This window comes from Aspergillus karnatakaensis (assembly GCF_047715665.1).
Source record: "Aspergillus karnatakaensis strain CBS 102800 unplaced genomic scaffold BJY04scaffold_4, whole genome shotgun sequence".
Taxonomy (NCBI): Eukaryota; Fungi; Ascomycota; class Eurotiomycetes; order Eurotiales; family Aspergillaceae; genus Aspergillus; species Aspergillus karnatakaensis.
Window position 1 is genome coordinate 762,747 of NW_027395716.1, and position 19,327 is coordinate 782,073.

The following is a 19,327-nucleotide window of genomic DNA, read 5'->3' on the forward strand; positions in this document are numbered from 1 at the left end:
CGAACGGGCTTATGATCTCCCGCGCCGTCGATCTATACAAACATGCATGTTCTTTCACTACAGAGTACAGAGGAAATCTTGAAAAGTGGTCCCAAAATCTTGGAGAAGAGTATTCAATTAGAAATTAATTATGAAGAGACTAGCCAGCCAGCGCAGAACCAACAAACAAACGGTCTGACAATAATCTTCGCTCACCGCAACAACAATTCTAAGAGGTATCATAAAAGAAACGAAAACGCAGTCAATCAGCCTTCCCAGCAGCTTCATACGAAGTGCAAACAAAGTGTAGAGGTTATTTACTCCTTCTTAAGAGCGACAGTGCGCGCAGAGCACTCCAGCTCAGGGGCTTCACCTCCATACGCCTTGGGGAATTTCTCCACTAGGCCAGGAAACTCGCGAGCGAGGTTGGCGCCGTTGGAGATGGGGTGGAACTTGCGGGTGGTGTTCTCGTTGACGAAAAGCTTGATGAGAGCGAACATCCAGCCCATGATGGCAGGGACGTTAATGAAGAACTTCTCGCGCAGAAGCTCCGGGTACGCGGTGCTAAACACCTCGATGGTCTTCTTCGTCGCTGCGCGAAGGTTGGGGTTGAGGCGGAGGAAGCTGACATTCAGGTAATCGTGCACCTGGATCATCTGATAGGGGTCCTCGCCATCGTAGTCGATGACTGTAGTGGTTTTGTCCATGTTCAACTCCAAAACAGCTAGCTCCATAAGAGCCGCGCGCCACTTGATAAACCTAGTATGACCATTAGCAAGAATCTCAAATAGAGCGCAAAGAGCCATACTCAGTGACATCCCCAAAAGTCTCGTCGATCTTCTTCACAGCCCCGTAGATATTCCAAGTCACCACCAAATCGCCTTTGCCTTCCCGCTGATAGGTAGTCAAGTATCCCAAGCCACCAAACTTGGCCTCACTATAACTGTTCTTGGCCGAATCGACAAGCGCAAGAGGATCGTTCTCCTTGCGCCATTCGAGAGCCTTGGTCAACTGGTCCTCGGCGAGTTTGACATCACCGGCATTGGCTCGGAGGAATTTAATCAAAACGTTCACGGTGGGGATATCAGTAGCGTCATGCTTCAGGGGCACCCCCCACATCTCCGCGTGGCCGGTAGCGGTAAGGATAGTCGGTAGACGGCTGAAGAGCTGCTCGAGGGCAGGGGTCTTGGTAAAATACTCCGGCTTGGGGGTTTTATCCTTTGCCTCCTCAGCAGCGCCGGCTGCTGGCTGCTCGGGCTCGGGCTCAGCTTCGGACTTGGGCTCGGGAGCTGTAGTGGGGGCCGCAGCTGGCTCGGCAATTGCGACAGCTGGTGCGGGGGCAGTGGCAGGCTCAGGAACAGCAGGAGAGGACTCTGCAGCTGCAGGAGCTGGGGTAGCAGGAGTAGCAGCTGTAGGAGCAGGCTCTGGAGCAGGCGCTGACTCGGTACCGGTAGGCTGCTCGGACTTAGTGGTGTCGTGTTCCTGGGTAGGAGGAGCCGCCTGAGGCAGGTCCTGTGGTTTCTGCTGGTCGGCCATGGTAGCAGGTACGAGTAAGAAGGGAGTGAGATAGAAGGGCTAATAGAACGGAATGCGAAGGATGTGGTGAGGAAGAGAAGAAAATGAGAGGGAGAAGCAGGAGCCTTGGGGAGTTGAGAGATGAGACAGAGAGACAGGAGAAGGACAAACGAACACAACAAACAGAGCTCCTGGCCAGAACAACCGAAATTAGTCTTTCGAGTCAGGGACAACTATCAGTCTTAGTTGCTTCTTATTACGACTAGTTTTTTTCTTATTAGATTCCTCCTGCAGTAAAATCGTATGATGATCTTCTGAGTTGATAGCTCTCTCCTGAGCTTCTTTGCCAAGCTGTCAATTTATAGTTAGCCATGGAGCTATATATAGTTGCCGACTCCTTCTTGTTTTACCAAACCAGCTGTTGCTGAATTTTGCTGTTGATAGCAGATTCAGGATATCCAACTTTTGATAACTGCAGCACGTTTACAGAACAGCAGTATATCCACGCTCTCAATCTGGAATTGATAATGTAGCAGCAGAAATGTCCCGACATAGAGTCAGAGTCTATCAGGTAAACTAGAAGCGAGCATGCCAACGTAAATAACACAAGATGCTGAAAAGAAAGTCCGTCATTCGTCACTCGTCTCGTCTCCACCGTTCAATAGCGCTGGGGGATATACAGCAGAAAAGGAAGCAAAGTAGTCGTGTAAAGTTACCATCGGCAGTAGTCAGTCTATCAATTGCCTCCATTCGAGAACTGGCGCGGGATTTGTGGCATGGGCGGTGGGACGCCGTCGGTGTCATCGTCTTCGTCCATCTCGTCGTCCTCCTCGGGGTGTCTGATATAGTTAGTACTTCATCGAATCACGTGTATGCGAGAGTAGACGAGGGAAACGCACGCTAGAAGTTCCTTGATGTTCCGCATCTCATAGTGCCTCCTCCGCTGCTGCTCGAATTCGCGATGCTTCGCCTTTGCCTCCTCGGTCGTCATGAGCGCATCGCCATCTGACTCGCCGGTACCATTCAAACCAACAACAACATGCTTATCGCTGCGATGGGACTCACTACTCAGGCTGCGCCCGCGCATGATGCGATCGCTATCCCCAAGGTGTGTCCCCTCCGTAACTGCCTCCTCTGGTTCTCCAAGTTCTAGCTCGGGGATATCATCCTCAGTAAACTTCTTCTTCGGAGGCGAGCCCTTCTTATCCTTATCCAGCTCATCGACGACAATACCCTGCGCATCGATCACGCTATCCTGGGCATCTGCTAATCGCATCTCCTCCTCGTCCTCAGCGGGGTCGTAGTGCGGCGCATACGGGGTCTTCGGCTCATCGATCTTCATCTTGGCAGTCTTCTCCTGCTCCGTCAGGTAAAGGTTCGCCTCGTCCCACTTGAGGCGGGGAGATGCGTCATCGTGGAGACCGTGTGAGCTGGCGAGTGAGGTACGGCGGGAGGAAGCTGAAGGTCGGCGACCGGCATTCTGGAGGGTGTTTTGCAGAGTAAGGTCCTTGGTGTCGGCGGGCGGGGGAGGAGGAGGGGTATGGGCGTCGTATGAGACGTGGAGGTGGTGCTGGGAACTCGAGTTCTTCAGAATACCTAGCGCGCAAAAAAATGCAATGTTAGACTGATTTTCAACTGTTCACGATTTCGTCTAACTCACCCTTAGGTCTCTTCGGAGTCTCGTCGGTGTTCTGCGCCATGTTGGTGGAGGTGGGGTGATGGAAGAAGGTAAGCTCGTTGGCTTCGCAAGACTTCGTTCTATTTCAGAACACAAATGTGACACAGACAAGCGAAGTCTACCGGCAGGCAAAACAGGTTCTGAGGCGCACACGGTGACCTAAGTTTATATACATGCCCGAGTCAGCTGGAGGTCTAACCGCGAAGCTGAGATCGGGTCTCACTACTTACCCTCCTGACTGCAGCAATCAGATAAATTGGTCACGTCTCGAGCATATGACCGGATGACCAGAAGGGAAAGAAGTTGAAGACAGTCTCAGCCGCAGAAGTGAAAGATGACTAGAGGTAACGTGCTTAGGTAGGTAGGAGGGAAAGATGCAGGAGGGAGACGTAGTGCCAAGACCACCTGTTTTGGGCTCGTCTGATTTGGCACGTGGGGCTCAGGGATGACGTCGTAATCTACTTGGGCATTCGAACATACAATTGCATAGGTAGGAAGATATACTGCAAATGATCTATTGATCCCAAAGCAACGCCTGAAGATGTTATAGTTGCAGAACCAATGGGTAATCCAGCATATAAAGCAAAGTGCCACCCAAACGAACCAGTGTATGCTGTAATATATCAAGCAACCCGCGCTCCACCGAGAAGCGAATACCCAGTACAGCTACAGGTCAAGAACAATACAGCCCAAAGATAGTACCAAACAGAAGAAAATAACTGCTCCGAGATTAGTGACGTGGAACAACAAGTCAGTAGTAATAATCCAACTGCTCCGGGAAGGTATCAATCAATAAGAAGGATGAGAAAAAGAGATGAGCGAAAGAACGTAAAGAATAGAGAGAATAGAATATGAGAGATATTAAACGAGAGATTCAAACTCCTCGCGCTCTCGAAGCCGGTTCCGCGCGAGCTCATCGCCCCCATTAGCCGACAGCTGCATCCAGTGTAGTGCCAGGCACATGGTATGGGGATCCGATTTTGAGTCCTTGTCTCGGCGGTACATCATCTCCGCCTTGAAGGTGTCTCTAAGCAAAGTGAGAGGTAAGGTAATTCGTGGGACGATTTCCGGATGGGTGAGATATAAAATCGCGAGTTCACGTTGGGCAACGGAATGCCCTTCCTTCGCTGCGATAATCCACATGTTTGCCGCGTCCTTCATCGGGTCAACCGCGCGAGGATGCGCATCGTACGTGCTGGGAGGATGCCGGCGCGTGAGTTCTTGAGAGACGATCTCATCCGCAAGCTCCACCATACTGTTGCAAACTTCATCCTTTAGACTCAATGCGGCCAGTCCAAACTGCAAGAAGGCTGTGCCGCTATCAGTCTTGTTCAAGGTATCGCTGGGGACAAAGGCTGATATAAACTGAAGATCGCGGAACAAGGTCTTCGGCATCATGTCTAGAATGATTTCCCTCAGCGCCTCCACAATCTGCTTTTCGGTGGGAACGGAATAGTCAGATGGCCGAGAATCGAATATTACTGATCCAGCAGGAGGTGAGATCGGCGGGTGGAGGAGGTCAGTTTCGGGCCGGTGGCAGGCATGAGACTCAGAGAAGCTATTTCGTGCATCGCGCTTTCGACGCATTGCGGCCGTGTGCCTCCGACGGGTGGCAGAATCTGAAGCTAAGGGAGGCGAAACTTGATCATCGTTGGCGGTAGTCAGTGATGCGACGACCAAGCTTCGGAGGTCTCGTATGGCATCGAGCTTGATAAACGGATTGCCATGGCGAGAGAACACATCGATAAGACGCCGGAAGACGGTGCCGTACGAGAACGGGAGTGGAGCGTCCGCGATTGAATCATCAGTCGCACCAGCTGCGGAGGTCCCGTCTGTAGTATCACCCCGATGAGGAGGCTCAAGGGACCTACTTCTCCGAGAAGACGAGACGCGCTGGCTGGAGTGGCGTACCGAACGCTCATCGCATTCAGAGTAGAAACGTTGGAGGCGAGATCTCTTCCTCATCTGCGCTTGAATCCTCTTTTGATCGAGCACATTTCCAAACCAAGCGTCTGTTTCGGTACCACAGCTCCAGACAGGTGAGCCCAGATCGCTCAAGAGTAAGCTTGTTAGCGTGCGCCTCAAGTCGTCCAAAAATGCCGTTTTGCTATGCGACGGGCGGTCAGCACGGCGCGTTGGCTGAGCAGCAGTCTCACTAAACATGGAAGAAGGCCGGGAGTAGAGACTAGATGCGCTTGGCGCATACCGTGCTTGTGGGGTGGGCGTTGACCAGAAGGTGCTGCATGAATCGCCGGTGGTAGTCGATGGGGCCCTGTCACCAAGGATGGAAGATGTGTCTGTGCTGGCCGACGGGGATCTCCATCGATCAGAGTCCATACTCTGGAAGGATGATTTGAGATTCAGCCGTGGCGGCTCTGGCGTCCGCAAAATAGACGTGGCCAGAGAGGGTGTGGAGTGAGGAGAATCGTCACTTGCCATGCCAAACGAGCGTAAGCTGGGAGTTAGACTTAGGAAGCTCCGATTGCTGGAGCCTTCGTACTTGGCTCGTTCCTTATGGAACAGTTCAGAAGCCCATAGGACTGGGGTTTCCGCCATGGTCTCACCGACCAAGCGGTTGATGCTTGTCCCCACTTCATAACAGAAACGGTGAATTCGCTCTTCACCTTTGCAAAAATTGTCAATGTTGTTATGGGCGAGCCATTTTCGAATCAAGTCAACTTGTTCGTCAGCAAGCTTGGTTGGGCCTGATTGACTACTTGGAGCCTTCATGACATTCATGACTTGTAGTTCCGGCTTCTGAAGAAACGCTCCACCATGTGACCTCGCGCCGCCACGAGATCGGGGTTCGTTATGGGTGTATCTGTGGGCATAGGGCATTGTCTTGAGAGCGAGCGCGACATTCTTGGCTTCTTCGTAGCGCCTGGAGTTTCTTACATCAGTCATGTACCACATCTTGTTTCGAAGTCTGGTCATTGTCTTCATCATGTCCTTCACTGTTCTCTGGAGACGTTGTGTGTGGCGGTCAAGAGTAACAAAGTCAACTTCGCATCGCTCTATGACAGATCTTGATGCTTGGAGGGACCGAACGCAAGCGGAGTGCATGGGTTCAAGGATCCAAGTATCGTCAGAGTGCTGAGTGATAGAGTCGGCGTTGCTGCGACGAAGCAACCGAGCAGCATTCCACCAGTAGTGTGCACCGATAAAGTCGGAGTTCTGGTGACAGTGAGCCATTGCGCGATTGAACCGTTCCCTCAAGGAGACAGCTTTTGCGCGAGCTGATTCAGGAGGCACCGGGAGACCATCCTCAGAACGATCGTCTGCGGGGTTGTCCTGAATAAGCTTCACGATTGCTGTCTGTAGTGCCTCAAAGTTGTCTTCCATTCCGAGGGTGGAGGGGTTGGCTTCATCCGAGGGCAAACATTCCAAGGAGTCAGGATGAATATCTGAGAATAGACCCCAGACTAGCCGCATTCCATCTTGCGAGACTGTAAAGAGTGACCATTCCTCGGCTGAAGGAGGTTCTAGGTGAGCGTGAAATTCATGTTCGCCTAGGTCCGATAACTCAATACGGATCCTTTCAGCCTTGGAGTTCAAAGTATTCTCCTGCAGGGTAAAGAAATGAATATCTGCCGGGAGGGTCTTTTGATGGAAATTCGTCCTAGGGGAGAGTGGTACGGACGGCCGGTAGAAACCTGGCTCGAACTCAGACGCGGCATGCCTATCGGAGTGTGATCCAAGAGGTGATAAGGAGATTCCTGACGAGGGTGACTGCGAGTTGTATGCCGGGGAAGGCGCGCTAGGAAAGAGCGAATTCAACAACGTCAGAACATCAGCGTTAGAAAGCATCAGGAAATCGGCGGGAGACGGCAGTCCATTGGGCAGTGCTCTGGGTGGCGCAAGTTGGACAAGGGTGTCCCTGGTATTGGAATCGTCGATGACCCTTTCAAGCATGTTCTCAATATGCTGTCTGACCCGAGGGCGGGCCATTGCATAATGTTGCCTGGCTGTGTCAGCGTCTCATCCTTGAAAGGAGAGCCAAGGGCCAGTTATGAAATATTGACACGTACATTGAGCGGACGACCGCAAGCGCTTGTGAATAGGCTTGATACCCAATCTGGCCGAGTAGTTTGTCCCTCGCGTCTTTCCTGATATGAAAATCAAGCAAAAGCCCGTGGCCCTGTACCGCGGTCAACTTGGTTCGCACGAAAATAAACGGTGATACTCACCTCTGGGTACGTTAGAGCTCCGTATAGAAATTTAGAAAAGAACCACTGAACAAATAAGAAATCCAAAAAGCGATCACGACATTCCTGACGGTCGAGTTTCTGCAAAATCGCCTTGCTCAGTTGTGCAACTGATTGGGGTAATCCTGCATCTGTATCATCCAAAATGTCAAGTAAAGCATCAACGGTTGATGCAAAGTACTCCTCGGCAACGTCCGTCCGCAATGGGTCGATAGGGTCCATATCAAAACCAGGTGGGGGCTCTACATGCTCCAGGAGGAATGCACCGGTTTGGAGGATATCCATCAGATAGAGTTCGAATTTCGCTTTCGCTTTCCAGTCACTGCCTGTGGACCACAAAGTCAAGATATGGTCGATGAGCGCGTAGGACCTGCTGGCACCATCGGCAATAAGCTTCGCGCAAACAGAGGACCACATATTCAAACGTAGTTGTGCTTCCCGGGTCTCCGAGTGCAAGGGGGTTGCATAAACATTGAACAGTAGGGTAGACAAAGGGTCGGTCCTCTCGAAAGCCAGAACACGGTCTTTGAATGGAGTAGCAGAAACAGCGCCGAGTTTTGGATTCAAGCTGGAGTTCCTGGAGCGGGACGTAGGGCGGAATGAAGGGTCTCCACCGACCTCCCAGGAAGAGACAGAGGACGATATCAAAGCTGACAGCTGAGCAGGAGTCAAGCTGCATAATCTTTCGAACACAAACTGGGGATCTGTGCGGATCGACTGCAGAATATCCAAAAGATCGGCCCTTGACTGCGGGCTCAGCTGGAGGAAGAAGTCCGGGGCGCGGTCTAGGGCAGACTCGCGAGAACTTGACCAATCTTCCAAAAAGTCCGTCCGATGGATCTGGTGCCGGGTTGCTAAAGAACAAGGCTCCTGGAGATCAATTATGGTATGATAGAGAGTGATGAAATTGGCCTTGTCGTCGTGCTTGAGCCTATCAACCAAGCCTCGTTGGACAGCAGCGCCCATGCGAATCAGGCGCGCCGAGACTCCCAGCGACACCTTTGTCGCATTGAGGCGCTGCTCCAATTTCTTCCTGCGCGCCTGCTTGTGTTGATTTTGACGGTAACGGGCGGCCAACTCCTCGAATGAAACCTTGGGGCGCTCTTCCACGGGGGTAGCGATGGGGCTTTCAATAGAAGAATGTCCATCCTCGGAAGACAAGGGAGTTGAAATGTATCGCCAACTCGAACGGTCCGAGTCTCCAGACTCACCTGTGCTGTGACTCAAGGTCGAGCGTGAGGAAAGCACCGGCGACATGCTGGCAGTCGCATCAGCACCAAGAGGTGCAGTTTCACATGATCGGGTCGACTTCAGCGCGGCGGGGAGCAGGTCTGATAATAAAGCAGGGAATTTTGTTAGGAATCAAAGGCGCAATTAGTTGTCGCAGCAAGAAGTGCAAGAATTAGTGTAGAGCGGCAGACAAAAACCGAGTGTTCATGCCCAAATATGACGGTCTTGTCGCCGTAAAGGGGGAGGGGAACAAAATAGACTGGTCAAAAAGGCGCAAAAAAAATGAATAATCAATGATAAGAGACGGCACGTACTGCTCACAAACGCCAGGGGGGACGAACGACCATCGGATTGGGCATCGAACATGGTGTTGTTGTTGCCATGGGCAGTAATCAGCAGTGGACCGCTTGGCTGGGGAACTGGTGGTGTTGAAGGTTGGTGGTGGTCGGCGGCCGCGGCGGCAGGAACACCTGCTCGTTTATCGCATGGCTCCTCTACAGAGGGCGTAGTCGACGACGGACGGATTTCATGAGGCGGAGGATCCGGGGTGAAGGGGAGCCGGAAGGGCGGAGTCGACACGATAAAAGTCTCCAGGGTGAGGATGGTCGTGGGAGAGAGGGATGGTCGTGGGAGAGAGGGATGGTCGTGGGAGAGAGGGATGGTCGTGGGAGAGAGGGATGGTAGTTGGGGGGATAGGGAGTAGTTAGATGGGGGAGGGAGGGGAGACAGGGAGGGCAGAAAGGGCAGAGAGGGTTAGGAAGCAGATGAAAGGGAGAGAGAATAATAAGTAAGAAGGAAGAGGAAGAGGAGAGGAGGCTAAAGAAGAGCGAGAATCTTATTGGCAGTGATATAGAAGCTGCAGTATAAAAGGTTTAAAGCAAGAAGTCAACGTATTATTCTTCTCCTCCGTCCAGAGCGGGGAGCTGAGCGGATGACATGCAGAGCGAACTGAATCTGAATAGTAGCAGGACTGGCAGGACTGGGAATGCCAACAAATCGAGGGGAATGAGCTGGCAGGCGGTGACTCGAACCGGACGCCTGCAGTGTTAATATGCGGTGCTATAGCTAACTACCTGCAGTTGTCTGGATAAGTTGGAAGTTATTGGAGTATGCGCATTTCCTGTTGAGTGGTGGTCCATATTATTCTTAGATAAGAGCAAGTCTCGTCTGACATATTGACTGATGATGACTGTCAATCAACTTCAATAATAAATCAGCATCGTTACCTATTCTTCTTCTGATGAGAATGAATGGCAGCTGAAGTGGCAGACCTCAGGGAGAAGCAGCGTCCACTGTCCAGTCGCACAGGGTGAAGAAGTGATGCGTTGGCAGTGCATGCATAAGTCTACCCCTGCCTCTGATTTGTTGCCCGCCCTCCTTGACTGGTGGGGTTGGTCTGGCTGGTTGTTCGCTTTTCTTCCTTCTTGCGCTGAAACACGATCGCTGGCGACGAAACAATCTCATCTTTACGTCCGATTTGCCTCTTCCAAGATTCGCTTCAGCTGGAGAGTCGCGATAGAAGTACAGTGGTGGTGGTGGTGGTGGTAGGATGTAGTTATTATATTCATGTCTCCTCTGTAGATACTAACTGTACTCCGTATAAATGGCATCTGCACGTGTTCACTTGCTGCACTAATCTCTATTCTGTCAAGCCACCACCTTTGATGACACTCGAACCTATCGAAATCTCCCTTGCTTGGCGACGATGGTGGTCCGGTAAATTCTCCCTCGCAGACGCTTGTCCCCGCCACATTCCTCTGCTTTTCGCAGGACCCTCTTGCTTCAACCGGTGGGGTACACTTGACGACCTGCGTTGAGTGCCCCTCTCAACACCAGGCACGGCATGCGTCCGACGGTGAGGGCCCCGGTTGTGCTGCTAGTATGCTGCTAGTAATTGTAACTGCTTGCATTATACGGATATGCATCGCGCACGGGATAGTGATATCGAATAGTTGATACATCGCTTGTTCTTCGCCTGTTCTTCAGGTCCTCCAGTAATAGTTGAGACTCCGTGGTTCGCAAGGGTCTACCTGCACATCCACTTCTTGTCGACTTCCTTTTGTCCAACCCGGACCGCAATCGAGTCTAGAGTGTCCTTGAGAGTCCCTTTGGACACTTTGGGAAACCTAGGTAGAATGATCAGCGCTTTAGTCCAAATCAAGAATAGAGCACATCTCTTACCGTTTCTTCAACACTTCAATCAATCCGGTCTTTGACAGGTTACTACCTTCTACAGCCATCCTGAATTCGCTGAGCAATTCAGTCGGCAACGTCCGCTTTGGCTTACCCCCTGGCGCCGTGTTCCCGTCCTGCACCGCCAGGGATCCCGACAATTGCGATGCAGTGTTCCCCTTGACAGGGAGCCAGGTAAAACGCTGTGGTTGCTTGGGCTTCTGCCAGTAAGACGTTGAAAACGGATCGATCGGAAGTGTGACCGTTGGAAGGATGGTCTCTAATTTGTAGACCTTCAGCTCAGGATCCGACCCCTGATCTTGCCATTTTATACCTGTACACACAGGCTCCAACTCGCCCACAAGTAGGCGTCTTTTCCCATTCACCAATTGATCGTCTTCATCGTCGAGAAAGCCGTCCATGTCTTCGTCTCCGTCTTCACTTCCTTCCTCCTCCTCCTCAGAGTCTAATTCCTCCCCTTCCTCTGCATCTTCCCATTCTGCTTCGGAGTCGTAATCATAATTGACCTCCGGAAGCTCACGGCGGAATGGGTTCCGCATGAGCCTGGCGGCCGCTTCCATAGAAAGATCTTTCGTGTATGTTCCTTGGTATGGCGGCCGAACATCTTCGCCAAACTTCAAAGATTTCATCCTTACGTTCTTGAGAGATTCATGGAGCTTCCAGGAAGCCTCGGAAGTTTCTGGCAAGTCGCTCAAGCTCTGCAGCTTATGCAAAATTTCCCGAACCGACAATTTCTGACAACCGCGTCTTCTTTTGTAGGGTATCATTCTAAAGAGCTCAGATGGGCGGAATGCCAGTGGTTCGGTGGACCCAGCAGCCAGAGAAGAGTCAACTTTAGCCTGCAAGTGCGCGAGAGCTTCGGCATCTCTCTGAAATCGGTGAGGTGGTGCAAGATACGTATGTGACTGGAGAAAAAAGTCCGGAAATGCTCGTTTGTAGTCCTCAGCACTGCCCTCCGGGTTCGTCAGTTCGGTAGGAGTCTCACCACCCGATGGCTTCTTCGGCGAGGGGCTGACGGTCGGGGGATTCTGGGTTGGAGCACTCTTGGGTTTCGCAAAGAAGGAGTTCAACTTGGTTTGAGCCTAAATGGAAGTCAGTTTCGACATGAGATAAAAATCACAGACAGCATGATAGAAACCTACCCTCTCCTTTTTTGTCTTCTCTTCCTCCTTCTTGCGTCTCTCCTCCTCCTTCGCAGCTTTCTCCTCGTCCTTTGCTTTCTTCTTCTCCTCCTTCTTCTTCCGCTCCTCTTCTTTTTCTGCGTCCTTTTTTCTCTTTTCCTCCTCTTTCTTGGCCTTCTCTTCATCCTTCTTAGTCTTCTCCTCTTGCTTCTGCCGCTCCTTCGCCTCTTTCTCCTGTTGTTTGGCCTCCTTTTCCGCAGGAGTCAACTTCCTCTTTTTCGCAGCAGGCGTAGTGAAGCCGCCAGTGCCAGCCTGGGGTTGATTTTGGCCTATACTGTTATTGGTGCTAGGAGCAGTCGGGGCTCCCGCTCCAGTAGAAGAGTGCGGAGACATAGGCGCTGACAAGTGCATGGTCTCAGTATTCTTAGGGTCGCAAGCATGATCGCGATTCTCTTTGTTGTCAGTGTACGTAGTGGTCGAAGCCGAGTTCAGGTTGGTAGGAGACGCATCAGTCTCATGAATGGACCTTTTTTGGCCTGGGGAGAGCTGTATATGGTGCTGACTCGAAGGTTGAGTTTGAGTCGGAGGAAATGGTGACGGACTGGACGGGGGTATGGATGCTGGAACCGATGCTGACGGCGACACTGGGCTTGTTTCCATTGCTATGGAAACTTGCATATCGCAAAAAAGACTCGAACAATGGGTTAATGAACGGGCGTCGAGAACGTGCTACAAACAACTTTCACAGTACGCAATCAAACTGACAAGCAACGAAGAAACAGTGTAGCAAGGAGAACAATCATTCAAACAAATCGAATATAGCGAAGTGAACTCATCTATAAGCAACAATGAAAGATTGGACGGGATCTCGAGTTCTGATAGACACGACGACGAGGATGGATAGTGGGCCGATCCTTGGGAGCAAAGGGACGCGTTAATTGGGATCCTCACGCGCATGCCTCGCGTAGGCCGCAGCACGTGATACCATGCAATTGAGCAAAAAGCGAAGGCGGTGGAAAGTGGCAGTATTTCAAGAGTTCATGCTCCGCACCTTCTTATGGGCATATTATCTTGAGCATGAATTTGGATTTCGGTGGCTTAATCGATGGTTCAAGATTGCTATGTAGGTAGAGTATGTACATGATATTATTATTAGTAGAAGCATAGCCACCCAAAACTCCGACAGGTGCGATCAATGCGGATACAAGTAGCGCAGGACGATGAATGGTGCAATGCGCTTCCAGACTGGACAGACTGGACAGACTGGGCCGGTGGCATTGACTTCACTGCAAGGGCGAATGACTGGTAGTAGTAGCGGGTATTCACCAAGAAGCCGAGCATCGGTACAAGGAACAGATAGGCCTCTGTGAGAGTGATGGAGCATAAGGGTCGAGTCGGCGGAAGACGGAGAGAGCAAGGTAGCAGATAAATCGATGGGATATCAATATGGCGAACAAGATCCGATAATATTCAAGCGTAGACAAAATCGAGGGCTAAGTTCCAATAGAAGAATGAAATAGAAGAGCTCGATGTCGGTACTGCCTAATCGCTCAAATCTGGGTTTGCGACAAAGAGTCGCACATTGGTCATGGTAGTTGTTCTTTCGTCCACACTACCACGGCGCCGTATATCGGCAGCCTTCTTGGCCTTTTCGGCCGCGAGATTTGCAGCACTCGGTGCACCCATATCACCAACTGTCCCAAAGTTGTCTTCTTGCTCACTATTCCGACTATGGCTTGTGGCAGCATCGTCCTTGGCGGAAGTAGTGTCATTGTGCTCTTCGGCTTTGTCCGCTGCAGGGTCTTCAGACACACCCGGAAGATCAGTTTTCTCACCCGGTGGGCTGCTATTGCTGCCCATTGTGCCCGGTGTGCTTCTCTGATAGCCGCTGGGATATCGATGGCCGCTACCAAGAGAGCTTCGCCCGCTCCCTGTCCGACGGTATGGGAAACCCCTCTCACTAGACGCATCGTCATCTCCGTCTCCGATTTCGTTGGCACTGAGTCGAACTGGAACAGTGGCACCGACGAGGGCAGAGGGAGAGAGATCCGTAACCTTGATGCCGTGTTTACCCTTTCCGCTTCCGAGGGTACTCGCGCGCCCGGTGCCAGCACCATGGACTTCGAGATACGCTCGCTTTTTATCCACGAGCTTCTGAGCTCGCAGCCTAGGGTCCTCCGGTTGCGCACGGTCACACCAAACTGTGGCTTTCTGGCGTCGTAGCAAAGCCACATAGCTAGTCTGAGAGCCTGCAGACCGTCCCGACGAGCTGCGCCGTATATCTTGATTGATTCCTGACTGGGGGTGGTTGGCAGTGGAGGTTGTGGAAGTGGTCGCACTCGACAACCGTCTTGCCATAGGGTTGTGAGGAACGGTCATACTGTGTTGTGGAGAAGGGCTGGTAGTGTATGGTTGCTGTGACTGTTGGTGTGCCACGTATGGCAAGGCATTCGAAGAAGAGGTCCGACTCCGGCTGTGAGCGAGCGAAGCGACTGAGGGGTGTGGGGAGAGTTGTTGAGCTTGTGGGTGAGGCTGGTAGTGTTGTTGCGGGTATCCATTGTTTCGATAAGCTTGAAACTGATTCCCTGGGTGGGCGGCGACCGGCTTTCGAGAGGGTACCTGATGAATCGGCACACGGTAGTCTGTCATGGTGGGCGGCTCAAGTTGTACACTGGCCATGTAGGCCTAACCGACGCCACTGGGTGGGAAATGGTGTTTGCTTTTTAGCGACCAGTTGATATTGAACAGTAGGCTAGCGTTACAAAGGGCCTCCAGCCAGATTTATCGTTTGCAGCACAACCCAGGCGAGACAGACGAGTGAACGGTTCAATCACAGGAGGGCGACTACTTGCGTCGTACGAGGATCGAATATGCAACTCTGGCGGGCGGAGAGAGGAGGCAGGGTATGCCTCGCAGCTGCGCACCGTTCGGATGAACACGAACACTTGTCTCGTTCGTGGCGTAGGAAATAGGCGATTCGCTTGGACAAGGACGTTATGTTGCCCAGGGTCGAGGGAGGGCGTGGTGAGCGAGGACGGCGGCGGCTCCCTAAGGCTCCCGAGTCACACCTGAACCGGAGGGGCGGATGATGCGAGCGGAAGAATGGCGATGTGAGGATCTGAACCGGCAATTGCAGCTCCAAGCCAAACAAATTTCCAGTAAGCGCAAAGAGGATTCAAGAACGGTTATAGAGAGCCGGGACAGCTGGATTTGAGGGAGAAAGAGGGGAAGGGGACTGAGCTGCTGCAGATAACCTGGCAGAAAAGCAGGGAGAAAAGAAGCAGAGAGAATTGATAGGGTATGGTTGTGTATGGGTATCGTTTACTGTACCGTACGTCCTAAAGATACCACCACCCGTCGTCTCAGTGCAGTGCGGCCGAATACGAGCTCTAGCACAGCCACATATGGCACGTGCCATATTACACTGCAGCATCTGAATGGAGGAGGATTTTGATCTGTGGCAGTGCGGTGGGTATATGAATCACCACTCCACAGTATCCTGGCGTAATGATCAAATGTGACTTCATCATTGCTTGTATGTTTCAGATTCAACTTTTGAGCCCTCACTATTTGAGACAACAAAAGATGCATTCAAATGAAGGATAATAATGCTGCGCCAATTGTCACCAGTGGCTTGAGACAGGCCTGACCCTCTGCAGGTGGAAGACTCCCGAGGTCGTGATTACAGCTCCAGAACAGGGGTTACAGTACGTGACGGGACGCTAGGAACACGGTCCAAGGAAGTTGTACCTGATTTCCATACCGGCGTTCCCTCATCTCCATCTTTGATCCCTCGGTCTCCAAGTCAAGTGGATGTTTTCCTTACTTTGACTTCGATCATGACGTTAATCCCCACTATATGCCCGGAAAGTCCGGTATCACATATTAACCGCAGTGGGCGTGCTCAGTGCTGTCATGGCCTGATGAAGATGGCTTAACGGCGTACGCCGTAAAGCCACCGCTCGGCCGAAGAATTACCAGTGCTGAACTTGAATGTCATGCTTTCTCAGCCAAAGCCAGGAGACTGCAACAAACTCATGACGTGAGCATTTGAAGCCTCTTCTGAGATTAGCGCTAGTAACTGAACTGCCGCTAGTAAAGAACATTTGACATGAACAGCGAATGATCTCGCTGCAAAGCCAGCATGTGGTGAGCGGTTAAGTTACATCGAATTGTCGCTCCGGATTTGGCGCCAACAACTCGTGCAAAGTTGCAACCCTGCTTCAACCGTTACTTTCATCGTTTGGCTGCTTGCGATCTGAGACATTCAAATTCAGCTCAGCCCTGTCTTCATCTGCTCCAGTCTGTTTGGAGTTGGGCGAATCATCATTGAAAAGGGGGGACAGAGGTTCTGCGCTGTCTCAGTCGGACCGTGGATCCCCGTCCGAACCGGTAAAACTTGGGCTGCATACTCCGGAGTCCGTACCCCGTACATACATTCAACATTTTCGGGATCTCAGGTTCATGATCGTTATGCTACTCGGGGATACTCCGGGGTACCTTACAGCTTTGACTTGCTATCCGTTCGCACCAACGCCCCATCCTTGCTCTCATCATAATCCCGGCCTTGCTGCCATCCCAGCCATGCCTTCAACGTCTCCTTGCCGCCGGTGCCTGGCGTAAGGAGTCCCCCAGTCCATCCTCCGTCATCAGACGCGATCGACCGAGCTGGGGTATCAGATAAATGCACAATCGGACGCTGCTCAAACCCAGCCTCCTGCAACTCAGACTGCTCGAGCACCGGCGCCGCACACGCATCAGTGCCGTCAAAAATGGCCTCCCATTCTGCGCGCGTCTTTTCTTTGAAGCGCTTAGTGAACGCCTCCCGGAGCGCAGGCCAGTTATCACGGTCGTCGCGCGATGGTAAATCGCCCTTTTGGAACCCCAAGCCCTTAATCAAGGCTGCGTAGAATTGCGGCTCCAACGCGCCGACCGAGAAATACTTGCCTTCGTCCTTTGTCTCGTAGGTATCATAGAACGGGCTGCCGCCATCAAGCATGTTTGTTCCTCGTGGCCCGCCCCAGAGTGGTGTCTGCAAGTTCAACCGCGGCATTGACGCCAAGAACGCAGAACCGTCGACCATGTTAGCTTCGACGACTTGGCCTCGCCCGGTGTTTGTCCGTGAGAGCAGCGCAAGCAGAATGCCTAGGAAACAGACGGCACCCCCGCCGGCAAAATCGCCCAGGATGTTCCCTGGTGCATGGGGTCGCTCTCCAGCGCGTCCTAGCATTGAAAGCACGCCGGATACGGCAATGTAGTTGATATCGTGACCGGCCATATCCTTATACTTTCCATCCCGGCGAAAACCCGTCATGCGTGCCACTATCAGTCGCGGGTTCTTTTTCAAAAGAACATCCTTAGGTGAGAGGCCAAGACGCTCGAGGACTCCTGGACGGAAGGGATCAATGAGGACATCGGCGTTGGAGAGAAGATCAAGTAGCAGTCGGTGGGAGGCGGGGTTTCGCAGATCAAGATTGATGGAGGTTTTGCCGCGGGTGAGCTGGTCGCCACTGATGGCCTTGGGTCGGTCGATGCGCAGCACTGATGCGCCGTAGTCTGCGAGTAACAGTCCGGCAAACGGCCCTGCCAGATAGTCAGTACCTTGCAGTCATCTCTGGTACGGACAGACGAACCCGGTGCTAGACCGGCTAGCTCGACGACGCGGACACCTGCAAGGGGTAGTTGTGCGGACATTGTATGCAGCTGCACCAGGTACCACTCTGTGAAGGTATCAAGTAACAAGAGACCGCGCAATCTACATGAAGGTAAAGAGAGCTTTGTATATACGTGTTTGTTGGAATCTCCGCAACCGAGGTCCGGGCACGTGCGGGGAAGCTCTTCCCCGGACCGTGGCTCACTGGAACAATCAACCTCTGCTCTGCAAACACCACACTGTTTGCCGGAGTATGCGAACGCCAGTGAAGCTTGATCTCGCTATCGGTATACTGACATATTGTGACTTTCTGGATGTAGCTGATAACTGACTTACAGTCTACCAATCATCGTTTCTCCCCTCATCCCTGCCCTCGTCATACGCATCCTCCATGTTATTACCAAACTGCTCAACCTCTCCAACCTTTTCTCCAACCCACCCTGCAGCATCTTCAGGAAAGTCCTCCACATCTTGAACAGCATCCTCAATATTATCCCCGATATCCTCGAACCCGTCCTCAATGCGATCGGGAACTTGCTCCACCTCGCCGACCTGCAACCGTTAGATTCATGGCCCATAGCATATCTGATATAAAAAGCTCTGGCGAAAGACAGGACACCATCGCGCATGGTAAGTGACATACCGCCTCCCCAGTCCACCTCGCCGCATTCTCAGGAAAGTCCTCCACCCCCTGCTCGAAATCATCTTTCTTCTCCTCGAAGCCGTCATCTGCAATCCACCGTCAGTTAAACCTCCTAAGTTACAACACAAACCGAGCATCAAGATGGAGAGAAACATACACATCTCCTCCCCCTCATGCATCAGAATTGCGCCTCCCACAGCTCCCGCCGCCAAACCCGCCGCCCCGTATAACATAGTATGATCCTTCTTCTCCTCTACCGGCTGCTGCTGCTGCTGCTCATAATACCCCCCCTGAGATCCACCATCATAGTACCCTTGCTGGGGAGGTGGAGCGCCGTACCCCGTGGAAACGGGGACATCCCAGCTCGTCTGCCCGGTTTGCTCGTTGAGAAAGTACCAGCGCTGATCGCGGTCATCCCAGCGAGGGACCCAGGGGTAAGGGGCTTGTGGCGGTTGGGGGGTGGAACTGTAGCTGTTATTTCCGTAGCTGCTACCTCCGTAGCCGGGCTCGGGTTGCTGTTGAGGTTGAGGTTGGGATTGAGATTGAGAATTGGAATTGAGTTTCGACTCAATAACGCCTTCGATTAATTCGCCGAGAAAGCCCATATTTGCTTTCTTTGTTGCTTTCAGGCACTGCCAGAAAAGAAATCGTAATCGCTTGAGTGTACGTACCGTACGGAGTAGGGTAGCAAGGTAAGAAGAAATTCAAAGCTCAAGATTCGGATCTCAAGGAAAATAGGAGGCGAGATATGCGCCCGATAAGAGGTTTAAGTACTCCATCCAGGGCTCTAAATAGCGCGCTCGTCATAATCTCGCTGAAACAAAAATAGGCACAGAAGAATGGCCACTATTCTTCTAAGCTTCTGCTAAGCTGTGGGTCTCAGGCTTAGTCTTAGTTGCAACTTGCGACTCTGTTTCGATTGTAACCCGCGGGTTCCGCAGAGTGGGGGGTAATCATTGTCAATCAGTCAGGGGTAAAGTGCTGAAGAATCAGGATAGTAGATACTAGATAGTTAATTAGGGCTAGTTAGTATTGTATGTAACTCTGGTTTTTTTTTAGTTCAAGCAGATTCATTTCGAGGCCTCGAGAATCGGGATGGATGGCGATGCA

At 52.0% G+C, this 19,327-nt stretch overlaps 7 protein-coding genes across 7 annotated transcripts; all 7 read right to left on the bottom strand.

Annotated features, from left to right (window-relative positions):
• Positions 1-97: 97 nt before the first annotated feature.
• sfh5 (CRAL/TRIO domain protein) lies at positions 98-1,747 on the bottom strand. Its single transcript, XM_073709804.1, has 2 exons — positions 788-1,747; positions 98-738 (listed from the first exon to the last, which is right to left on the bottom strand). The coding sequence occupies exons 1-2, from the start codon at positions 1,513-1,515 to the stop codon at positions 297-299; spliced, it is 1,170 nt and encodes a 389-aa protein (XP_073576120.1). The 5' UTR covers positions 1,516-1,747; the 3' UTR covers positions 98-296.
• A 35-nt stretch (positions 1,748-1,782) lies between these two features.
• BJY04DRAFT_178842 (PP1-complex regulatory subunit GLC8) lies at positions 1,783-3,577 on the bottom strand. The gene is made up of 3 exons (XM_073709805.1): positions 3,155-3,577; positions 2,394-3,090; positions 1,783-2,333 (listed from the first exon to the last, which is right to left on the bottom strand). Exons 1-3 carry the CDS (start codon positions 3,192-3,194, stop codon positions 2,231-2,233), a joined length of 840 nt encoding a protein of 279 aa, XP_073576121.1. The 5' UTR covers positions 3,195-3,577; the 3' UTR covers positions 1,783-2,230.
• A 456-nt stretch (positions 3,578-4,033) lies between these two features.
• BJY04DRAFT_213836 (uncharacterized protein) lies at positions 4,034-8,634 on the bottom strand (the record flags this gene model as incomplete). The annotated part of the gene is made up of 3 exons (XM_073715045.1): positions 4,034-7,133; positions 7,201-7,310; positions 7,360-8,634. The coding sequence occupies 3 exons, from the start codon at positions 8,632-8,634 to the stop codon at positions 4,034-4,036; spliced, it is 4,485 nt and encodes a 1,494-aa protein (XP_073576122.1).
• A 1,999-nt stretch (positions 8,635-10,633) lies between these two features.
• Positions 10,634-12,314, bottom strand: BJY04DRAFT_213837 (putative chromatin assembly factor 1 subunit A; the record flags this gene model as incomplete). Its single annotated transcript, XM_073715046.1, has 3 exons — positions 10,634-10,733; positions 10,789-11,882; positions 11,943-12,314. The coding sequence occupies 3 exons, from the start codon at positions 12,312-12,314 to the stop codon at positions 10,634-10,636; spliced, it is 1,566 nt and encodes a 521-aa protein (XP_073576123.1).
• A 692-nt stretch (positions 12,315-13,006) lies between these two features.
• BJY04DRAFT_178848 (uncharacterized protein) lies at positions 13,007-15,181 on the bottom strand. Its single transcript, XM_073709806.1, has one exon. The coding sequence runs from the start codon at positions 14,598-14,600 to the stop codon at positions 13,464-13,466; it is 1,137 nt and encodes a 378-aa protein (XP_073576124.1). The 5' UTR covers positions 14,601-15,181; the 3' UTR covers positions 13,007-13,463.
• A 1,241-nt stretch (positions 15,182-16,422) lies between these two features.
• BJY04DRAFT_213839 (CaiB/BaiF CoA transferase family protein) lies at positions 16,423-17,615 on the bottom strand (the record flags this gene model as incomplete). Its single annotated transcript, XM_073715047.1, has 2 exons — positions 16,423-17,504; positions 17,555-17,615. The coding sequence occupies 2 exons, from the start codon at positions 17,613-17,615 to the stop codon at positions 16,423-16,425; spliced, it is 1,143 nt and encodes a 380-aa protein (XP_073576125.1).
• Positions 17,616-17,693: 78 nt separating this feature from the next.
• BJY04DRAFT_178852 (WW domain-containing protein) lies at positions 17,694-19,190 on the bottom strand. Its single transcript, XM_073709807.1, has 3 exons — positions 18,375-19,190; positions 18,218-18,303; positions 17,694-18,126 (listed from the first exon to the last, which is right to left on the bottom strand). The coding sequence occupies exons 1-3, from the start codon at positions 18,820-18,822 to the stop codon at positions 17,914-17,916; spliced, it is 747 nt and encodes a 248-aa protein (XP_073576126.1). The 5' UTR covers positions 18,823-19,190; the 3' UTR covers positions 17,694-17,913.
• Between the last annotated feature and the right edge of the window lie 137 nt (positions 19,191-19,327).

Bases quoted from the DNA above. Each gene is read 5' to 3' on its own strand.
- BJY04DRAFT_178852 (XM_073709807.1), bottom strand. From the start codon at position 18,822: ATGGGCTTTCTCGGCGAATTAATCGAAGGCGTTATTGAGTCGAAACTC. The intron at 18,304-18,374 runs GTATGTTTCTCT...GGTGGATTGCAG, and splicing joins GCATGAGGGGGAGGAGATGT to ATGACGGCTTCGAGGAGAAG. The intron at 18,127-18,217 runs GTATGTCACTTA...TAACGGTTGCAG, and splicing joins CGAGGTGGACTGGGGAGGCG to GTCGGCGAGGTGGAGCAAGT.
- sfh5 (XM_073709804.1), bottom strand. From the start codon at position 1,515: ATGGCCGACCAGCAGAAACCACAGGACCTGCCTCAGGCGGCTCCTCCT. The intron at 739-787 runs GTATGGCTCTTT...TGGTCATACTAG, and splicing joins ACTTTTGGGGATGTCACTGA to GTTTATCAAGTGGCGCGCGG.
- BJY04DRAFT_178842 (XM_073709805.1), bottom strand. From the start codon at position 3,194: ATGGCGCAGAACACCGACGAGACTCCGAAGAGACCTAAGG. The intron at 3,091-3,154 runs GTGAGTTAGACG...TTTGCGCGCTAG, and splicing joins GACTCCGAAGAGACCTAAGG to GTATTCTGAAGAACTCGAGT. The intron at 2,334-2,393 runs GTGCGTTTCCCT...TAACTATATCAG, and splicing joins AACATCAAGGAACTTCTAGC to ACACCCCGAGGAGGACGACG.
- BJY04DRAFT_178848 (XM_073709806.1), bottom strand. From the start codon at position 14,600: ATGGCCAGTGTACAACTTGAGCCGCCCACCATGACAGACTACCGTGTG.